The following is a 22,214-nucleotide window of genomic DNA, read 5'->3' as shown; positions in this document are numbered from 1 at the left end:
ATGCCGGAGAAAGGAAGAGAAAAAAGGATGAACAGGAGGGCCAGACAGTGGTCTACAGTGGTGGTGGGACAGGTGAGTATTCATTTTCATTTTAACTGTTTTCCTGGCACTCTATAATTTAGCAAAACAGAGGATGGGTGGCTGGGTTTTTCCGCTGAATTTGCACAAAGTGAATTGTAAAAAATGTTGGACTCAAGATAAATAAATTTGCTTATCTCTAGCCCATATGGCACGTCAAGATTTTGAATAGAAGTTGGAAGAGCTTAATACATGTCATTGGTGCCTTCAAGTTATTACCCAGAAAGATGCAATCACCACTAATGTTCTTCTTGTACATTCCGAAGAAACCTTGCCATGATCATGGCTCTTGCCCCCAAAATAAGAGCAGCCACTGTTTATAGGCACAAATGTAGTATACGTAAGCAAAGTACATGGACAGAATTTTAGCTTACTCTCCCAAGAATACTCTTATTTTTTACTAAGATGCATTGATTTTTATTTTTCATTCATTTTTTTCTTCTCAAAGAAAGTTCATCCAGGCAAGCAGGATATTCCGGTGAGAGATGTTGTGAGCAGATCCGCATACTGTCAGGATGCAGTCCTTATCACTGTGGTCATGTATACAGTTAACAGAAGAGGCAGGATGATAGGCAGAACCAGGCCATGTGTGGACGCTGTGCTGCTCTGAACGTTCATTAGCTCCACATCCACATACTGGTCATCTTGGTTGGAAAGCCACATGAGGGAATCAGATGTTTCCTCTTCATTGATATTTCTCGTATTAGAAGGCAAAGTTGCTGTGCTGCAAACAAGGAGAAAAAAAATGTTATTTTTTTGCTGGAAAGAATTCATGAAAATTAAAAACACAGAATACGCTGATTAAAATAGCTAAATTATGCCAAATACCTTACTTCATTAACATGTCAATCCAAAGATAGTTATCAAGTGACAGTTCAGTCTCTTGCTTATCATCATTTACTTTCATGCTTACAAGGCCAGAATAAGGTTGCTAAAGTTTTGGGCGCTTTGAAGTGATTTTCCCAACTTAAGACTGGGTACTACAACCCTTCATTCATTGTCTATGGAACTGCTGGAGATAACTGAGCATTACTATCTCCTCCAACCATACAGTAAATGGGAGCTGTGGAACACATGAGATGGTACAACTACATTCTCAGGATTGGAGGGGGTCCCAGTTTTCTTCACCAAGTTATCATCTATGCAGCTCCTCTGGTTAAGGCTGGCCAAACATATTATTGACAGCAGAATCAGCTATTTTTTGTAGAACCCACCAACCATCTATTGTGCATGGGGTTGCCAAGGCTTTTCCGCATGCATGGCATGAAGGGTCAGGCTGTAAAATGTATACATGTCCGGTCATTTTATTCAGGGCATAAAAACCACAGCTACAGATACCAAGGGGGCTTGTAGTACAGAGGGGCAAAACAAAGGCATGATCAAGGAACAATCTGAGGTTCAAATGCCAGGAGGGTACATCAAGATAATTGGATAAGAAAAACGGATATTCAGATGCCAAGTTCGGGGTCAAGTACCTGGGGTCACAGAGCGTCAAGAGCAAACGGGATAACACACGCAAACAGTCACAACAAATCCTAGGTCTGGCAATAAGATCAAGGAACCAGATGCAGAGCAAAACATGCACATAACAGAGCAAAGCTACAGCTGACAATGTTCTGCTCAAAGCTAGCCAGCTAAATATTCGTATAACCCCGCTCCCACACCACTGATTGGCCACTTTCTGAATACACTGTGCATAGACAGAAAGCAGCCAATCAGTGGCGGGGATGAGGTTATACAGAGCTCATGAATATGGAGAACTCCCTGCCAGTAGTTTACTAGTCCTCTAGTGATAATCTGCTATTGATAAAACAGTGATTTTATCAAAACTACAGCAAGCAGCCCAGTAAGTGACACATCACTGGAATCAGAATCTCTACAATATGCTGCCCCCAGATGACAAAACTTGCTGATAGATTCCCTTTAAGTCCAACCATCGACAATGGGTCAGATTTACTAATCCAGTAAATGTAGACAAGAGTAGGAGCCCCTTTGGCAACAGGGACTGATCTCTGTACAACGCTGCAGAATATTTTGGTGGTTTATAAAGAAAAAGAAAAAACTTTATAATGTTAATATTTGTTAGAAAGCATGAGTAATGTAGACAGCTGATGACAAGCTTAGGGCCTCTTTAGGAAAAGCATTCATGTTGATTCATAAAAAGAAATAATGGATTTCGGGGCAAAAATTAAGCAGCTTCATATTCTGAAAGTTTGTGGCTCTTTACATTGCTAGTACTTGCTGAATAAAAACATGAGAACAATCGTTCTATACTATTATATGTCATGTTTATGCAGTGATTCTTTTCTATTATGCTCAAGGTTTGTGCGTTTTTTACGTACAAAGAGACACTTTTTTACTGGAGCAATTAACTTGTTATTATCCTTGAGCTAATAACCTTAACTGTGAATTACAAGGATGGAATGATACAAATAAATTATTATTATTATTCTTTATATCTGGCCTTCAAGGACAAAGACACGTCCCGCTGCATTTATTAAATAATATGTGGCTTGTATAAAGGAACAAAAACTTCTTCTGTAAAATGGATATGTGACAAAGTCTAAAGTTGGCCATAGATGGAAATGATCATAAATACTGAATCACTTCATTATTTGTTTTTCATTTGTGTAACTGCATCAGCCGTGTGACTTATGGTCAGAAGTGATTGTCAACATCTTGATCAGTCAAATATAGAGTATTAAAGGGTATTTCCATCTCCAAGATCCTATCCCATTATGTAGTAGGTGTAATAATGATAATATTAGCAAATGTCTCCAAATTGAGATGTAGTATAGTTCTTCTGATTTGCTTTGATGTGCAGGGCATTGTAGTAGTTAAGGTATTCATGGTTACAACCACTCATATAGTGACAGTTAGCTAGCTAGCTGTTATTGGTTGTAACCATGGATATGAATAAAAGAGAAAAAATAGCATATGGATGGCACTGCCCCAACTAAATCCATAATCTTCAGGAAAGCCGGTACTAAAAAGCTATATCATGTCAGCAACAGCCATGACGAAAAAGATATCGGGTGCAGAACCATAAATAACATATGTGTCCCAGGTAGCAAAAGAAAAAAGCAGGATACACTCACCAATCTTCAAAGTAGCAAATTTTAAGCATGCAGACCCGTTGAAGCGCAAGGACCGCGCGAAACGGCCGTCGTCTCCCCTGCTCGCACGAGCTCCTTTTCTTCTCCCACGGCCATGAAGTTTTAATTGTGAAGACTCAATAAAATTTGCTACTTTGAAGATTGGTGAGTGCATCCTGCTTTTTTCTTTTGCTACCTGTAACCATGGATATCTAGCCTACTGCAATGCCCTGCACATGGGGTAAGAGAAAAAGTGAATCAGAAGAACTATACTACATTTCTAATTGAACATATTTCATAGACACAGCAATTACATAGCAAGATCCATATGTATTTTGTTGCAGATGTTCCTGCATCCACATTTTCTACCATTGTATTGCACACACATGTTGTACTTGCCATCTCTTTTGGAATAATTTGTACACACACGTTGTACTTGCCATCTCTTCTGGAACAATTTGTACACACACGTTGTACTTGCCATCTCTTCTGGAATAGTTTGTACACACACGTTGTACTTGCCATCTCTTCTGGAACAATTTGTACACACGCGTTGTACTTGCCATCTCTTCTGGAATAATTTGTACACACACGTTGTCCTTGCCATCTCTTCTGGAATAATTTGTACACACGTTGTACTTGCCATCTCTTCTGGAATAATTTGTACACACGTTGTACTTGCCATCTCTTCTGGAATAATTTGTACACACGTTGTACTTGCCATCTCTTCTGGAATAATTTGTACACACACGTTGTACTTGCCATCTCTTCTGGAATAATTTATACACACGTTGTACTTGCCATCTCTTCTGGAATAATTTGTACACACGTTGTACTTGCCATCTCTTCTGGAATAATTTGTACACACACGTTGTACTTGCCATCTCTTCCGGAATAATTTGTACACACACGTTGTACTTGCCATCTCTTCTGGAATAATTTATACACACGTTGTACTTGCCAACTCTTCTGGAATAATTTGTACACACGTTGTACTTGCCATCTCTTCTGGAATAATTTGTACACACACGTTGTACTTGCCATCTCTTCCGGAATAATTTGTACACACACGTTGTACTTGCCAATTCTTCCGGAATAATTTGTACACACACGTTGTACTTGCCATCTCTTCTGGAATAATTTGTACACCCACGTTGTACTAGCCATCTCTTCTGGAATAATTTGTACACACACGTTGTATTTGCCATCTCTTTTGGAATAATTTGTACACACACGTTGTACTTGCCATCTCTTCTGGAATAATTTGTACACACACGTTGTACTTGCCATCTCTTCTGGAATAATTTGTACACACACGTTGTACTTGCCATCTCTTCCGGAATAATTTGTACACACGCGTTGTACTTGCTATCTCTTCTGGAACAATTTGTACACACACGTTGTACTTGCCATCTCTTCTGGAATAATTTGTACACACACGTTGTACTTGCCATCTCTTCTGGAATAATTTGTACACACACGTTGTCCTTGCCATCTCTTCTGGAATAATTTGTACACACGTTGTACTTGCCATCTCTTCTGGAATAATTTGTACACACGTTGTACTTGCCATCTCTTCTGGAATAATTTGTACACACACGTTGTACTTGCCATCTCTTTTGGAATAATTTGTACACACGTTGTACTTGCCATCTCTTCTGGAATAATTTGTACACACACGTTGTATTTGCCATCTCTTCTGGAATAATTTATACACACGTTGTACTTGCCATCTCTTCTGGAATAATTTGTACACACGTTGTACTTGCCATCTCTTCTGGAATAATTTGTACACACACGTTGTACTTGCCATCTCTTCCGGAATAATTTGTACACACACGTTGTACTTGCCATCTCTTCTGGAATAATTTATACACACGTTGTACTTGCCAACTCTTCTGGAATAATTTGTACACACGTTGTACTTGCCATCTCTTCTGGAATAATTTGTACACACACGTTGTACTTGCCATCTCTTCCGGAATAATTTGTACACACACGTTGTACTTGCCAATTCTTCCGGAATAATTTGTACACACACGTTGTACTTGCCAATTCTTCTGGAATAATTTGTACACACACGTTGTACTTGCCATCTCTTCTGGAATAATTTGTACACCCACGTTGTACTAGCCATCTCTTCTGGAATAATTTGTACACACACGTTGTATTTGCCATCTCTTTTGGAATAATTTGTACACACACGTTGTACTTGCCATCTCTTCTGGAATAATTTGTACACACACGTTGTACTTGCCATCTCTTCTGGAATAATTTGTACACACACGTTGTACTTGCCATCTCTTCTGGAATAACTTGTACACACACGTTGTACTTGCCATCTCTTCTGGAATAATTTCTACACACGTTGTACTTGCCATCTCTTCTGGAATAATTTGTACACACGTTGTACTTGCCATCTCTTCCGGGAATAATTTGTACACACACGTTGTACTTGCCATCTCTTTTGGAATAATTTGTACACACGTTGTACTTGCCATCTCTTCTGGAATAATTTGTACACACACGTTGTACTTGCCATCTCTTCTGGAATAATTTGTACACACACGTTGTACTTGCCATCTCTTCTGGAATAACTTGTACACACACGTTGTACTTGCCATCTCTTCTGGAATAATTTCTACACACGTTGTACTTGCCATCTCTTCTGGAATAATTTGTACACACGTTGTACTTGCCATCTCTTCTGTAATAATTTATACACACGTTGTACTTGCCATCTCTTCTGGAATAATTTATACACACGTTGTACTTGCCATCTCTTCTGGAATAATTTGTACACACACGTTGTACTTGCCATCTCTTCTGGAATAATTTGTACACACACGTTGTACTTGCCATCTCTTCTGGAATAATTTATACACACGTTGTAATTGCCATCTCTTTTGGAATAATTTGTACACACACGTTGTACTTGCCATCTCTTTTGGAATAATTTGTACACACACGTTGTACTTGCCATCTCTTCCGGAATAATTTGTACACACACGTTGTACTTGCCATCTCTTCTGGAATAATTTATACACACGTTGTACTTGCCAACTCTTCTGGAATAATTTGTACACACACGTTGTACTTGCCATCTCTTCTGGAATAACTTGTACACACACGTTGTACTTGCCAATTCTTCTGGAATAATTTGTACACACACGTTGTACTTGCCATCTCTTTTGGAATAATTTGTACACACGTTGTACTTGCCATCTCTTTTGGAATAATTTGTACACACACGTTGTACTTGCCATCTCTTCTGGAATAATTTGTACACACACGTTGTACTTGCCATCTCTTCTGGAATAATTTGTACACACACGTTGTACTTGCCATCTCTTCTGGAATAATTTGTACACACACGTTGTCCTTGCCATCTCTTTTGGAATAATTTGTACACACACGTTGTACTTGCCATCTCTTCTGGAATAATTTGTACACACACGTTGTACTTGCCATCTCTTCTGGAATAATTTGTACACACACGTTGTACTTGCCATCTCTTCCGGAATAATTTGTACACACACGTTGTACTTGCCATCTCTTCTGGAATAATTTGTACACACACGTTGTACTTGCCATCTCTTCTGGAATAACTTGTACACACACGTTGTACTTGCCATCTCTTCTGGAATAATTTCTACACACGTTGTACTTGCCATCTCTTCTGGAATAATTTGTACACGCGTTGTACTTGCCATCTCTTCTGTAATAATTTATACACACGTTGTACTTGCCATCTCTTCTGGAATAATTTATACACACGTTGTACTTGCCATCTCTTCTGGAATAATTTGTACACACACGTTGTACTTGCCATCTCTTCTGGAATAATTTGTACACACACGTTGTCCTTGCCATCTCTTTTGGAATAATTTGTACACACACGTTGTACTTGCCATCTCTTCTGGAATAATTTGTACACACACGTTGTACTTGCCATCTCTTCCGGAATAATTTGTACACACACGTTGTCCTTGCCATCTCTTTTGGAATAATTTGTACACACACGTTGTACTTGCCATCTCTTCCGGAATAATTTGTACACACACGTTGTACTTGCCATCTCTTCCGGAATAATTTGTACACACACGTTGTACTTGCCATCTCTTCTGGAATAATTTGTACACACACGTTGTACTTGCCATCTCTTCCGGAATAATTGGAAGGCTCTAAATAGTGCGATGCTTCCTGTACTTCCAGAAGAGACATCTTCTATTCCCCTTCTGAACCGGTCCAAAACCTCCTGGAACCCATCGATTGCTGTAGGGTTCTCACTCAGTGAGGTAGACATAGGGTGTAGAGGCAGGAACAAAGCATGGAGAGGCAATGGTTTCTATAGAAAAGGGGTGCAGCCAAAAACTCCTCCCAGATTCTGTCTTTTAAAAATTGACAGATATGGTATAATACAAGCCGTAAGGTGCACTGCACTCTCGTCCACGATATTTGTGAAGCTTAGGCCTCCGGTTGTTCTTCGGGTGAAATGATCTTGTTCTATGATCGTTCTATGTAAACAGGACCTGTGCTGCCAAGGACAATGGCAGCTTATATGCAATGAATGATCGATTACTGACCATTGACCGGTATGATATTGTACCAGCCATTTGCACTGCATGATAACTGTGCACTTCAAACAGGCCGTCGGTTGTTCGTCAAGTGAAATAATATTTTGGTTTGCGGAAAAGATAATTGTTCTCTGTGTTATCAGGACTTGTGCTGCCGTGAACAATGGCAGCTTATGTGCATTCAACAATCTATTACTGACCACTCAGGGTATAACTGAATCTTGGTCTGCCTGTATAAATTAGCTTTTTAATGACCACCATTTGGGAAATACTTATCAACCGGAAGACGTTAAACACCGCAAAGTCGGCTAATGCGAACGCATTCATACTTGCTATGTGTTTTCCATGCCAGGAATCTGCAGATACTTACGGTACAATACAACATATGGATGAGGTTTTGAAGAACATGTAGCAAAAAAAACAAACAAACATGTAGAATTGAGTGTATTTTTAGAGATCCATTCATCCAAAAGAGGAAAAAAAGCTGTATGGAGTGGATCCAACGGAGAAGGCTCAATGTGTGAGAGCATGTATCACTACTATCTTCTGTCTTCTGTTCCGTACACCTTGGTGGCACATTCTCTGGTCAGATATGAGGGTATTTCAGGGAGAGTTGGTGACAGGCCTTGTGCAGACCATCAGGCCCAGTTGTCAGAGCTATTTGCTCCCAGATAGTTCTGTTATCTGGTGCTATGACTATTTTGTAAGGCTCTTGGAGAAATCTTATCCAACTCTTGGTGGCGAGGTGTGAGGAAGAATGTTCAGTCTTTGTATTCCGCACCCGCTACAATGTCAGGGGAACATACACAAGACGTGTGTACGTTTCTGTCCAGCAAGGTCAGACAGGGGGACGAAATATTAATTGCACCTAAATGGTTTCCTTACACTGGTCTCCATGTACTTTATTATTGTAAGTCTACCACTCGTGGTGGGCTGAATAGTGAGCTCTAGTGCAAAGTGCCCGGTCTCAGGAACGAAACATCACGAGTGTCGTCGTACCAAAGAGGAAGGGATCTAACTCAATGGAGAGATCTCAGGAACGTGGCGTGGTGGCGCTCGGAAAGTTTGGAGGGATGTGCTGAGCAGTCCTGGCACAGAAACTAAAGGTACCTTCACACTGATCAACTTTCCAACGATCACGACCAGCGGTACGACCTGGCCGTGATCGTTGGCAAGTCGTTGTGTGGTCGCTGGAGAGCTGTCACACAGACAGCTCTCCAGTGACCAACGATGCCGAAGTCCCTGGGTAACCAGGGTAAACATCGGGTTACTAAGCGCAGGGCCGCACTTAGTAACCTGATATTTACCCTGGTTACCATTGTAAATGTAAAAAAAAAAAACACTACATACTTACATTCCGGTGTCTGTCACGTCCCTCGCCGTCAGCTTCCCGCACTGACTGTGAGCGCTGGCCGGCCGTAAAGCGTCACCGCTGTGCTTTACAGCCGGCGCTCACAGTCAGTGCGAGAAGCTGATGGCGAGGGACGTGACAGACACCGGAATGTGAGTATGTAGTGTTTTTTTTTTACATTTACAATGGTAACCAGGGTAAATATCGGGTTACTAAGCGCGACCCTGCACTTGGTAACCCGATATTTACCCTGGTTACCAGTGAAGACATCGCTGGATTGGCGTCACACACGCCGATTCAGCGATGTCAGCGGGTGATCCAGCGACAAAATAAAGTTCTGGACTTCTAGCTCCGACCAGCGATGTCAGAGCAGGATCCAGATCGCTGCTGCGTGTCAAACACAACGAGATCGCTATCCAGGATGCTGCACGTCACGGATCGCTATCGTTATCGCTCAAAAGTTGCTAAGTGTGACGGTACCTTAACACCGAAGTCTATGGATAAATGGAGCCGTTAAGCAGCCATCCGTTTTTGTTTCATTTGAAAAGGATCCACTTTTTTGTTTACTGGATCAGTACTAACGAAAGAAAATGGACGGCTATTTAATGGATCCGTTTTCCATAGACTTCAATTTTTAAAACAACGGATCCAGTTGAGATCAGTTTTTTATAGCCAGACAAAAAAAGTTGTGTGTCCATAACTGTTTTGTGAACAGATTGCTGCTGGATTTGTTCTAATGGATGATTATTGGACATGTGAAAATAGCCTTAGAATTGGGAGTACCCACTATACACCATACCATGCATCTGCTGAAATGATCAAGTTGGTTAAATACAGATGCTTCACATTGGGAGCTTCAGGGTCAAGTACTTAAATGAAACCTGTCCCTTTAAACGAATGGTTATTATTATTATTATTGTTATAATAATAATAATTTACTATTATCAGTGCATTTGTACTATTGAAAATCTATTGCTATTGAAAATTATTATGATTATTATTAATAATAATAGTAATGATATATTCCTATTAGTGCATGTGTGCTATTGAAAACCTATTGCTATTAAAAAAAAAAAAATAATAATAATAATAATATGCCCGTATTAGTGCATCTGTGCAATTGAAAATCTATTGCTATTGAAAATTATTATTATTATTAACTAGAAGGAGGCGCGATGCTATCGCATTGGGAGGGTGGTAACGTCCCAATGGGGGCAGGCGGGGGAGTCCCAGCAGTGGGGGCTTCCGGCGATGACCCGCTGGTGGTACTGCTCAGGGGCCTGGTACCACCAGCGGCGGCCATATTGGAATACCCATCAATTGGGTATTCCAATATGGCGGTCGGCGTACTTCCCGTGCGTCGCGGTGGATTGTGGGATTTGAGGATGTCCAGATGGAAGTGGATGACAGACAATTTAAGGTGATTATATTATAGAATATTAATATTAATAATAATTCACCCCTATTAGTGCATCTGTGCTATTGAAAATCTGATCGTCCCTACAAATTGGCTGTGAAGGCAGCTACAGTATTCCCATTCTGACCATGGACAAAGTGATTATTCAAAACACTGTGCACTAGTTCACACCAACAGCCTGAATCCAATGAGTTTATCACATAAAGCTTCTACATAAATGCAGATAATAATGGGATGCTGCGTACAATCCATATGATGTGCGCGTCGGCAGAAGAACAAAGAGGCCGTAAGTAGTAATAATAATAATAATAATAATAATTTTATTTATATAGCGCCAACATATTCCGCAGCGCTTTACAAATTATAGAGGGGACTTGTACAGACAATAAACATTACAGCATAACAGAAATACAATTCAAAACAGATACCAGGAGGAGTGAGGGCCCTGCTCGCAAGCTTACAAACTATGGGGAAAAGGGGAGACACGAGAGGTGGATGGTAACAATTGCTTTAGTTATTCGGACCGGCCATAGTGTAAGGCTCAGGTGTTCATGTAAAGCTGCATGAACCAGTTACCTGCCTAAGTATGTAGCAGTACAGACACAGAGGGCTAATACTGATAAAGTGTATGAGAACATGATGCGAGGAACCTTTTTTTTTTTTTTTTTTTATTATAAATAGGCCACACAGGGATCGTTAGGTTAATGCATTGAGGCGGTAGGCCAGTCTGAACAAATGAGTTTTTAGGGCACGCTTGAAACTGTGGGGATTGGGGATTAATCGTATTAACCTAGGTAGTGCATTCCAAAGAATCGGCGCAGCACGTGTAAAGTCTTGGAGACGGGAGTGGGAGGTTCTGATTATTGAGGATGCTAACCTGAGGTCATTAGCGGAGCGGAGGGCACGGGTAGGGTGGTAGACTGATACCAGGGAGGAGATGTAGGGTGGTGCTGAGCCATGGAGTGCTTTGTGGATGAGGGTAGTAGTTTTGTACTGGATTCTGGAGTGGATGGGTAGCCAGTGTAATGACTGGCACAGGGTAGAGGCATCGGTGTAACGGTTGGTGAGGAATATGATCCTGGCTGCAGCATTCAGGACAGATTGGAGCGGGGAGAGTTTTGCAAGAGGGAGACCGATTAGTAGAGAGTTACAATAGTCCAGACGAGAATGAATAAGTGAAACAGTAAGAGTTTTTGCAGAGTCGAAAGTAAGAAAAGGGCGAATTCTAGAAATGTTTTTGAGATGCAGGTAAGAAGAGCGAGCCAGTGATCGGATGTAGGGGGTGAATGAAAGGTCAGAATCAAGGATGACCCCAAGGCAGCGGGCATGTTGCTTTGGAGTAATGGTGGAACCGCACACGGAGATGGCAATGTCAGGCAAAGGTAGGTTAGTAGAGGGAGAGAACACGAGGAGTTCAGTTTTTGACAGGTTTAGTTTCAGATAGAGGGAGGACATGATGTTAGAGACAGCGGTAAGACAATCATTGTATTGTATGCACATTGAGTACACTCAGCTATAAAGTGCTGCAACTAAGCGCCCAATAGCACGACAAGTAGCAGATGTGTACTCATCAAAGGACATACAAAGCCAACGCAACTGTCAGTATATATATTACTCATACAATCAAATAAAAAATGAAACGCCAACAAAGACATGCCAGAAATAATGAGAAACATTTCTAGACTCTGTTCCTGGAGAGGGGCACTTCTAAAGCTAAATCTCCAGAAACTTTATGGCTCTTCTTAAAAGTATTTAACCCTGATATCTGACATTTAAAGGGAACCTGTCCCAAATCCTATCTGATGTATGGGCAGCAGAGGACAGAGGAGGGGGAGCTGAATAGACTGACACATATTTCGAGCTAAAAGGTTCAGTAGGACCTGTCTTTTTTCCTCCGCCTATTTAGGAGTCCCACTATGTGATTGACAGCTAGCTCTGTTTTATTATCCATACATGGAAGGATGGCAGCTAGACATGGGAGAATCATTTTACAGGACATCAGTCTATTGGCCAAGTCGGGACTCTGTGACCACTAGAAGGGAAGTTTATGTTCCGGCGTTCCCAGCTGCTCTTTCGATTAGCCGGGCTGATGTCACATTATTAATTGCAGCGTAACACACAAGAGCCGGCAATACCAGGATGTAAAGAGATTTCTAGGCCTTCTGTCCAGCGTTCACAGATTATTGACCTTGCCGATGGACCATTGTCCTACAAATCAATTCTACCATCTCTACTGGCAATCATTTACTAGGAGCGCCAAACATTCCTCCTCGTCTTGTCAGTTTAAGGATTGGGCCACATGAATGTGCAGCTCCAGCATAGTGCAATTGATTCGAATTGCATTGTGACCTGCAACGTACCACAACTGCAATATGCAAGTCATAAAAAGTCAGACTTGACTGTGGCGGTAGCCTGCAGGTCATGATGTGACTCCAATCACTTGCATGATGCCATGATGCATAAAGCAAACTTTGGCTATGCGGACTGTGAAGTGGTGAAAATCACCGTAAGGCCAAAGCCTAAACAATTTGGATGTTGAGTATGTATGATGCCACCCCATTCAACATCTGTGGAGGACAGCTTTTCACAGATTCAATTTGGAAACAACAAAGGGGGAAGTCAGAGGAATGTGGGAATCCTATAGGTGAATTGGTGCTAAATATTCTACGTGGGAATACTCCTTGCCTAGCTTAAACATTTCTGTGGCTATAGTGGTCATAGAGTTGTAGAACTGTAAAATAATCACAGCAAATACACAGACTCCGAAGGTTCAGCACTTTCTCTACGCTGCTGCCCAAGTCTTTGTTGAGAGGCTGCAGCAGTGACGCCATCTATATAATCATCAAACTCAACGCTGATGCTAATGTAGACGGCACTTAACGTCACCACTGCAGCCTATCAACAAAGACCTTAGTTGCAGTGGAGATTCAGCGCTGGATCTGCAGAAGGTGTGCAATAGCTGTAATTTTTTGTATTGGTTTGCAGCCCTTTAGACATAGATAAATTTACACTGGGCAGCCCCTTTACTGAAGTATTCCCAAAAAGAATATTTAACACCAGTTCAAGTGTAGGACCCTTGCAATCGCCAAGATTCCCTGTCCTCCTTTCCTCCCTCACAGTAGGAGATAGAATGGACCCATGAAAATCTGTCTTCATTGGCCCCATAGATGTTGAGTTGAGTGGGCAACATGAATATTTAACCTCCACATCATTTAGGCTCAGGCTACATGCGACTATGGGCACAGAAAATGATAAAGAAGACAATTCGTTTAACTGCAGTTAAAATTATTCTATCAATTCTTTCCCGAGATGCAGCACCTAGTGGTCACCTCATCTGGTGGAACAAGGGATATGGGGAGCACTCGTTCGCCCAATTGATAGATGACTTGTGGATATAACATAAATGTGTGCAAAACCATTCCACTGCTATACCATTGTACCTATTCCTCAATGTCCCTTCCTCTAGAGTTGAGCGAATATGTTCAGAATCGGTCACCGAATCTGAATTTGCCATATTCCTGCCCTATTGGTACCCCATTCATGCCGAATTTACGTTTGACGATCGATCCCGAACATATTCGGTCATTTTTACTCCTATTGACTCCAGTGACATTTGGCTGTGTTCGGCGACTATTAATAATGCAATATGCTTTGCAAAAAAGAAAAAAAAAAAAAAAAGAGCATGAACCGCACATCCCAAAATCATACGTTGATCTAAAGCCGCTAGGCAAAAATTAATATAACTGAATATGAGGTTTTCAGTTTAAAATTCTGATCAGACTGTATGAAGCCCACTGCCACTTCACGGCAAACCTCGTAGTGGGTCCTATCGCCCTAACGGAGCGGAGCCGTGCGGCGCCCACCGCCACAGTGGCCATGCACCAGCAGGGCGGATGGCCTGTTGCCCCACAGCACCCATGCTGCGAGACTGAGCCCCCATGACTCCAGACCGCGCCGCCCCACCAGCACAAAGCCACAGCAACAATGGCCACCACACAGCACCAACACCAAAATGAAAGGAGCACTTAAACTCACCTTCCTACAGCTCTTCAGTGAGAGCCAAAATGGGCTAGACCCCTTACTTTGCAGTCTCCTGCTAATTAAAATCACCTGTGCCAAATGGGAGGAGTGCTGGTCCAAGAAGAAGACTAGAACATGCTTTGCAAAAAAGAAAAAAAAAGAGCATGAACCGCACATCCCAAAATCATACGTTGATCTAAAGCCGCTAGGCAAAAATTAATATAACTGAATATGAGGTTTTCAGTTTAAAATTCTGATCAGACTGTATGAAGCCCACTGCCACTTCACGGCAAACCTCGTAGTGGGTCCTATCGCCCTAACGGAGCGGAGCCGTGCGGTGCCCACCGCCACAGCGACCATGCACCAGCAGGGCGGACGGCCTGTTGCCCCACAGCACCCATGCTGCAAGACTGAGTCCCCACGACTCCAGACCGCGCCGCCCCACCAGCACAAAGCCACAGCAACAATGGCCGCCACACAGCACCAACACCAAAACGATGGTTGGGATGTGCGGTTCATGCTCTTTTTTTTTTTCTTTTTTGCAAAGCATGTTCTAGTCTTCGTGAAGGGGCAGTGGGCTTCATACAGTCTGATCAGAATGTTAAACTGAAAACCTCATATTCAGTTATATTAATTTTTGCCTAGCGGCTTTAGATCAACGTATGATTTTGGGATGTGCGGTTCATGCTCTTTTTTTTTTTTTTTCTTTTTTGTTAATAATGAAATATTCGCCGCCGATCGTAATCGGAACCAAATTTTGAAAAATTCTCTCAACTCTACTGTCCTCTTCTCCATGTCTTTCGACTTCTCATTCTCATCTAGTCATTGGATTCATTATTCTATTTCTTTTTGCTTTTAATTCAATTCAATTTAAAATTGATAATATATTTTTTTCCCAACTTTCCATCATAAGTTACCTATTAATTTTCTACTGGAAATTTGAGTTTTTTCCTAATAAGTCAGATCCATAAATTTTACCGAACATTAGTTTGGAGATGATGAGGAAATAAACACTTATGAATGGGGAAAGTTTTCTCTTTAATGAATTATTGCACTTACCGACCTGTGAATAGTACATTTGTATGGTCCATTGTTCTTGCACTAAATTTACAAGGAGCCAATTAAAGGTTATTAGTGGAGTAATGTATATAAAACTTAACAGGGCACGTCTCGCTCTTTACCAGAAAGTCTATCATGGCCGGATTTAGACTGTATTGGCTTTTGGGCTAGGTATCAGTTACCTTCCATTTATATTTTTGCCGCCCAACGTCTTATGTTTAAATTTTCTCGCCAAACCATCAATTTACTCACATTTTCTGGAAAAATAACTTTTACAAACAGGGTGGTCCACAACTTACTAATGCCTCTCTAAGTAACTTGTATGGTTCCCTGAATGAAAGGGTAATTTCTGCTGGTTTGTAACTTCTCAGACAGATTCGAATGCTGGACTCAAAGGTCAATTCAAAGGACTACTAAGTTAAATTCTATTACAGTATAATTTGAGAATTGAACATTTAAAGGAAATATCCTCAAAAAGTAAGTGACTTGGTTTCATGCTTATAGGAAAGTATCAATTCACTAGAAATTAAGATTCTACAGCTGCATTCTCTGGTATCATACCATGTGATGGACCGCCATAGCTACTCACCGCTTGTTCTGTACCTCTACTGCTGACCTTATCAGTTCAATATGCAGTAGGATTCACCAAGGAATCTAATTTTAAGAACACTATAAGAAATTTGGCACAAAGAAGTGTAGCAAAGCCAGGTAGGTTAGGGTCAAATCCTGGCACTGCAGGTCTTGATTAGATGCACCTGAGTTCCTTTGACTAAGAACCAAAGCCTGTGCTCACTAGGTGTGAGTCTGCTTATGGAAGTAAAGTGCAGTGTGCTGCTGGTGAGTGACCAGCCAAATTGTGAGTTATAGCTGAGAGATGTGCCGGAATCTCTTTCTCTGAATGGAGACTGCACGGGTCAGCTGGGTAAGCTGAGCAGTCTGTGTGTTAGAGCTGCAGAGAACCATGTGGAACTGTACACAGAGTTGAATACTTCTGTTTGGCTCTGTAAGTTGCTAGAGCTCATACTGAAGAAACTAGCGAGACATGGTAGGAAAGAGCTATAATCTGTTCAGGTGAGCCCACACTGACATATTGTACTGTATATGTGCCTGCTAAATGAACCGTTTATTTGCTGTGATTACTTTGTGCCCAGAAAAGGCCGCTTTTGAATCCCTTGGGAGTTTTTTATGAAAGCAATAAAAATCTATCTGTTTGGATGAAACCGCATTGCCCGTGTGACTTGCACCAAAGGGCCTACCTTGGAGAGTGAATCCCTACAAAAGTCAGAAGATCCAAAAAGACAAAGTGATATAATGGTGTCACGATGCTTTGAAAAAGCGCAGACTGCGTGAAACGTCCGTAGTCTTTCTGCTTCTCATTTCCTCTCATCTATATCTGTATGCATAAAATAACGTGAGTTTACTATACTATAGACCCAGCTGGTGAGTGCCGCATCTATCTACTGTTTGCCTTGGAAAAATTAAAAAAAAAATCCAGGAATTTTAGTAAAATTAAACTGCAAAATTTCTTGTTTTTACAAAGCAATTTGCGACTTTACGCATTTACTCTGCATGGCGGTGCAAATACAAAACTCGACAGACCGTTTTCAGACCTTCTTTTACCCAAAAGCGTCAATGTCAGACAATTGGACTTTTTATGGATAAGTTACAGCCACCATTCTAAAAGAATTCTGTTCCACACCTATCTATTAAAGTTTAAAGCATCGAGAGGGCTGAAAGCAATGGCCAGCACAATTCATACGTCCTCATTTTAACTAGCATTTGGAAATAGTAATAGGAATACATACGCTATCCAAAAATCCAAATGGACTATTAACTATTCCCGATGGCTAACTCAACCTTCTTTGTGGTCAATATCTGACAGCAGTCCAGGAAAATATAATGGCAATGCCATGGGAATGGCAATTGAATATATTCTATAAAATATTAATACAAAAATCTCCAGGCTCGTGAGAGGGTTATGTATACCTCGGGATGAAAGAAAACACCGATCAGCAGTTACAGACCCGGACGTTCTGGTAGTGTTGCATAGCATTTCTTTAAATACTAGATGTGCCAAACCAAGTGTGGGGTTCTGGTCCTAGAAGCGAACTATGTGCGTCTCTGTAACTCGCATGCACACAAATACTCAGTCTATTCATTACCTGATCTGTGGTTTCAAATGGAAAAATGAAAAGTAGCAGAAAAACCTTTATGGCCCTTCATTTTGTAACTGGGCTTTCCTTCTTCGGAAGGCAAAAATTCCACTTCCTGCCTTAGCCCCATATCTGAGAATGGCAGAGTGGTTTATTGTCTACCCTTAGAACTCAGGGAAAAGCTTCGCCAATCCCCCCTCTGGATACTTCCTTTTTATTTTCATGGTAAACATTCCTTAAAAATCTTGAAAATGAAGAGTAAAGTGAATCTGTCAGCAGGCTTTTGCTATTTAATTTGAGAAGAACAATGTATAGGTGCAAAGACCCTGATTCCAGGTATGTGTCACTTATTAGGCTGTGTGCTGTAGTTTCAATACAATCAGTGTTTTATTAGCAGGAGATTATCACTAGACGACTAGGTCTCATGTGCAGGTCAGTCAGTCTAATCTGTGTGACTCCGCCCCTATCAGTGACCAGTAAAGACCCAAGTAGGAAAAGAGGGTGCTCTGCGCTGCTGCTGAAGATCCAAAGGAAGATGCCAGGAGACAGGATTGTTAGTGATGTGATTAAATATCATTGGGTTTCTAAGTCATCACACTTCTTCATCAGGACAAAACCACAAAGTAGGCTGTCAGTCAGTGCCGGAGGTGCGACTGAAATCCTACCGGTGTCACCCCTATAACTGGCAGCTGAATTTTGCCAGGGGGAATAAAGTTAATTTCCTTTTTGCAGTGTGGCTCTAAGTGCTGGAGCTGTACAGCAACCTGCAGATTAACCTCATATCTGCCAGTTATTTAACGAGAGGTTTCCTTTAAGGACTATAATTTCAATATATAGTACATCAACAGGCTGCACCTCACATTACAGCCACTAGGTGGCCTCATATAGACACGTATAGCACAAACATCTCCCGACAGAGTGTCGCAATATCATGTTTTATTTTTCAAAGTTGGTCATCTTACACCAATCTTCTTGAGAAATGTTTGAGCCAGAAGGAAAGGCAAAGAAGAACAGTGCATGACCTACAATAGGAGAATTGATTCATCGATAATCTTAGTAGTAAGTTGTGCTAAATCCATCTGCGGCATGCCCAATGGCTCTACAATGGCAGAGGACGACATTGAAGGAGTCAGGGCCGAGAATTTAGCACTGAAAATTGGAAACGTCACAGCACTGCGCATTTTTCAGCTCTGCATTCACATGCAAATTCCTATTTTAATCTCTGTTGATTTTGTGTGCCTGCCTGATTGAGGTCAAATTTACTGCCCGTTCTAAGCTTAGCATACGATTCCTGGCAGACTGCTCCAGCTTGGTTTTTCCAGAGGAAAAAAAAAAAGATTTAAGGTTGCGTTGCTTCTAATAAAGACATAATAAAAATGGTTTCTCGCACCTTATAATATGTAAATCAACTTAACGTCTGCACTTAAATCTTCGTGCCCGAGACTCTCATCTCACTGCAAATTAACTTTCCATATGGAGGAACCTGTTATCATGGAAGAATCAAAGTGGAAAAGTCAAAGTAGTGTTAACAAACTGCAAATGTGTGACCAGAGCACTGCTCCGTTCACGTTGAAGGGAACCTGTCACCCCCAAAATCGAAGATGAGCTAAAGGTACCGTCACATTTAGCGACGCTGCAGCGATCTAGACAACGTTGCCGATCGCTGCAGCGTCGCTGTGTGGTCGCTGGAGAGCTGTCACACAGACAGCTCTCCAGCGACCAACGATGCCGAAGTCCCCGGGTAACCAGGGTAAACATCGGGTTACTAAGCGCAGGGCCGCGCTTAGTAACCCAATGTTTACCCTGGTTACCAGTGTAAATGTAAAAAAAACAAAGACTACATACTTACATTCCGGTGTCTGTCGCGTCCCCCGGCGTTCTGCTTCCCTGCACTGTGTAAGCGCCGGCAGTAAAGCAGAGCGGTGATGTCACCGCTGTGCTCTGCTTTACGGCCGGCCGGCGCTGACACAGGATGCAGGAGGAGTGCAGGGAAGCAGAACGCCGGGGGACGCGACAGACACCGGAATGTAAGTATGTAGTGTTTTTTTTTTTTTTACATTTACACTGGTAACCAGGGTAAACATCGGGTTAATAAGCATGGCCCTGCGCTTAGTAACCCGATGTTTACCCTTGTTACCAGTGAAGACATCGCTGAATTGGCGTCACACACGCCGATTCAGCGATGTCAGCGGGTGATCCAGCGACGAAATAAAGTTCTGGCCTTTCTGCTCCGACCATCGATGTCACAGCAGGATCCAGATCGCTGCTGCGTGTCAAACACAACGATATCGCTATCCAGGACGCTGCAACGTCACGGATCGCTAGCGATATCGTTCAGTGTGAAGGTACCTTTAGATTATACTCACCTGGGCGGGTGGTCCGATCCGATGGGCATCGCGGTCCGGTTCGGGGCCTCCCATCTTCTTGCGATGACGTCCTCTTCTTGGGTGAGTATAATATATTTTTCTCATCTTTCAGGATACATCGGGGGCTTATCTACAGCTTTACAGAATGCTGTAGATAAGCCCCTGTAGATGCCGGTGGGCTTAGCTCACCTTCGATTTTGGGGTTGACAGCTTCCCTTTAACGGGTCTATGAGAGTGCTGTTGCACACTCGCAAGGACTCTATTCACTGTCTATGGGAGGGGTGATCACGTATGACCACTGCTTCACTATTAACTTATCCTGTGGACTGTTAATAAATCTTGATATGGGACAACCCCCTTAAGTATATGGCTCTTGTTCAGAGTCTGTATGGCGCATAGCATGATAATTGTTGGAGTGTAGTCTTTACAACCAGGTACTGTGTCCCAATATTGGATAAACTACATCTCCCAAAATGCAGTACAAAAGTAACCTGTTCTTTTAGGGGTGTGGTTGACAACATGTTGTCAACCCCTCCTCCGTACTCAACATCATAATATAATTTGTAAAGTTAGTTAGTCCATATTTTCTGCAGATCTTAGTAGGGTTGAGCAAAAAGATTTGCAGAACCCTGGTTCAGTGTCCACATTGGCACACTGTGGCCATCAGACCAGAGCCTTGGGAACCTCCACCAACAAACCTTGGATCCCACTGGTTCTTCTAAATAGTAGACCCAGCTAATGACATTGCTGCGCCATGACACATGCAAGACAACTATCAGGCCTTCTAATCAAAAGAGATATCTGTAATCTCAGAAGGTAGGAAGAGGTTCGCAGAGCTCTTGTCCATCGACCATGGACTACCAACTTGGCTAGATTAGGGTTTGGAGAATCTTCTTCATCAACTCTAGATTTTAGCCATGTAAACAGATTAAATAACTGATTACGTTGACAACAACGAGGTACTGGCTTTCACCGAAGAGATCCTACTAGTTAAAGTAGGTAAAACCACATACAGGTGCTCAGTGCTCCCTTGGTGTTGCCAAACATTTAGGTGCACCTTTCCATCTATTTGTTTTCCCACTTTCTCCACAACCCTCTTGTTTGATTAACAGCTCTGGCTTTATAGAACAATAGAAGGGTGGAGAAGGAAAAAAACAAATAGTTGGGAAGGTGCACTGAAATGTTTGGCCACGCCATGGAGCACCTTCCATAGTCATTCTGTGCTGATGGACTCCTTTTAAGACATAGTTGAATACAATGGTGGAGAAGGGAGCCATTAGGTCTCTACTCCACCTTTCAGCCAAGTTACGCCTGAAGCCCCCCGAGACTCTGTGCTGAAAGCACAATGACATTACTAGAAGGTGCCTTACTTACGGACAATACTTCCATGAGAAAAATATGGAAATGAGTTCTCCTCCAAAAGAAGAATGCCCACATTAGCCACACCAGACACTCCTGTAGGCCTCATTTCAGGTTTCTTGCTCCTTCTCAGTAACATGAACCTTCTCAGTACTGATGATGGTCAAGAATTGTCAAAAAACTCTCTCAATAGATTGGTGTCCAAATTTGCTAATATACCGTAAATGTTTTTTTCTTCTAGTGGAGAGCTGATTTGCAAAGCTGAAAGCGAAAAATAGCATAAATATCAGAGGAGAACCTACATGTCACGCCGTTAACGGCGATAAAGGGGCAGGATGGCTTACTGGGACCCGCACCTGTCCCTGCCACTATAATGGGGCCCTGGCTTTCCCCTATGTCAGGGGTACCTATGATGGTTAGGAGGCCTGAGCCGCCAGCGTATCCCTGTCTCCTGTGCAGACCCTATCAGTGGCCCCCTCTCCCCCCAAGGGAGGTGGACTGCACCAGTGTATAAATACAACAATTAACAGGGTGTACAGACAAGGTAACTAAAAGTCTCAAACTCACCAAATGCTCACACAACCACAGAGGAAACACAGAGAAGGGAAGAGAAGGAAAAAACTAGGAAGGAAAACTGGTTTAACATGCAAACAAAACAGCAGACACCAATCTCTGGAAATAAACCTCCAAGCTCCTAATACCACACTCCTTCAACCTCCAAGCCAGGCAGCAGAACTGA

General features: G+C 42.1%; 1 protein-coding gene across 1 annotated transcript in view; it reads right to left on the bottom strand.

Annotated features, from left to right (window-relative positions):
- Positions 1-447: 447 nt before the first annotated feature.
- The window catches only part of TRABD2B (TraB domain containing 2B), a 298,954-nt gene continuing 277,187 nt past the window's right edge, over positions 448-22,214 (bottom strand). Inside the window, exon 7 of the mRNA XM_069737959.1 lies at positions 448-802. Within this exon, the coding sequence (XP_069594060.1) occupies positions 589-802 (214 nt within the window). The 3' untranslated portion in view covers positions 448-588. The remainder of the gene's footprint in view (positions 803-22,214) is intronic.

This window comes from Ranitomeya imitator, chromosome 8 (genome assembly GCF_032444005.1).
Source record: "Ranitomeya imitator isolate aRanImi1 chromosome 8, aRanImi1.pri, whole genome shotgun sequence".
NCBI classification, from domain to species: domain Eukaryota; kingdom Metazoa; phylum Chordata; class Amphibia; order Anura; family Dendrobatidae; genus Ranitomeya; species Ranitomeya imitator.
This window is presented reverse-complemented; position numbering and strand designations above follow the sequence as displayed.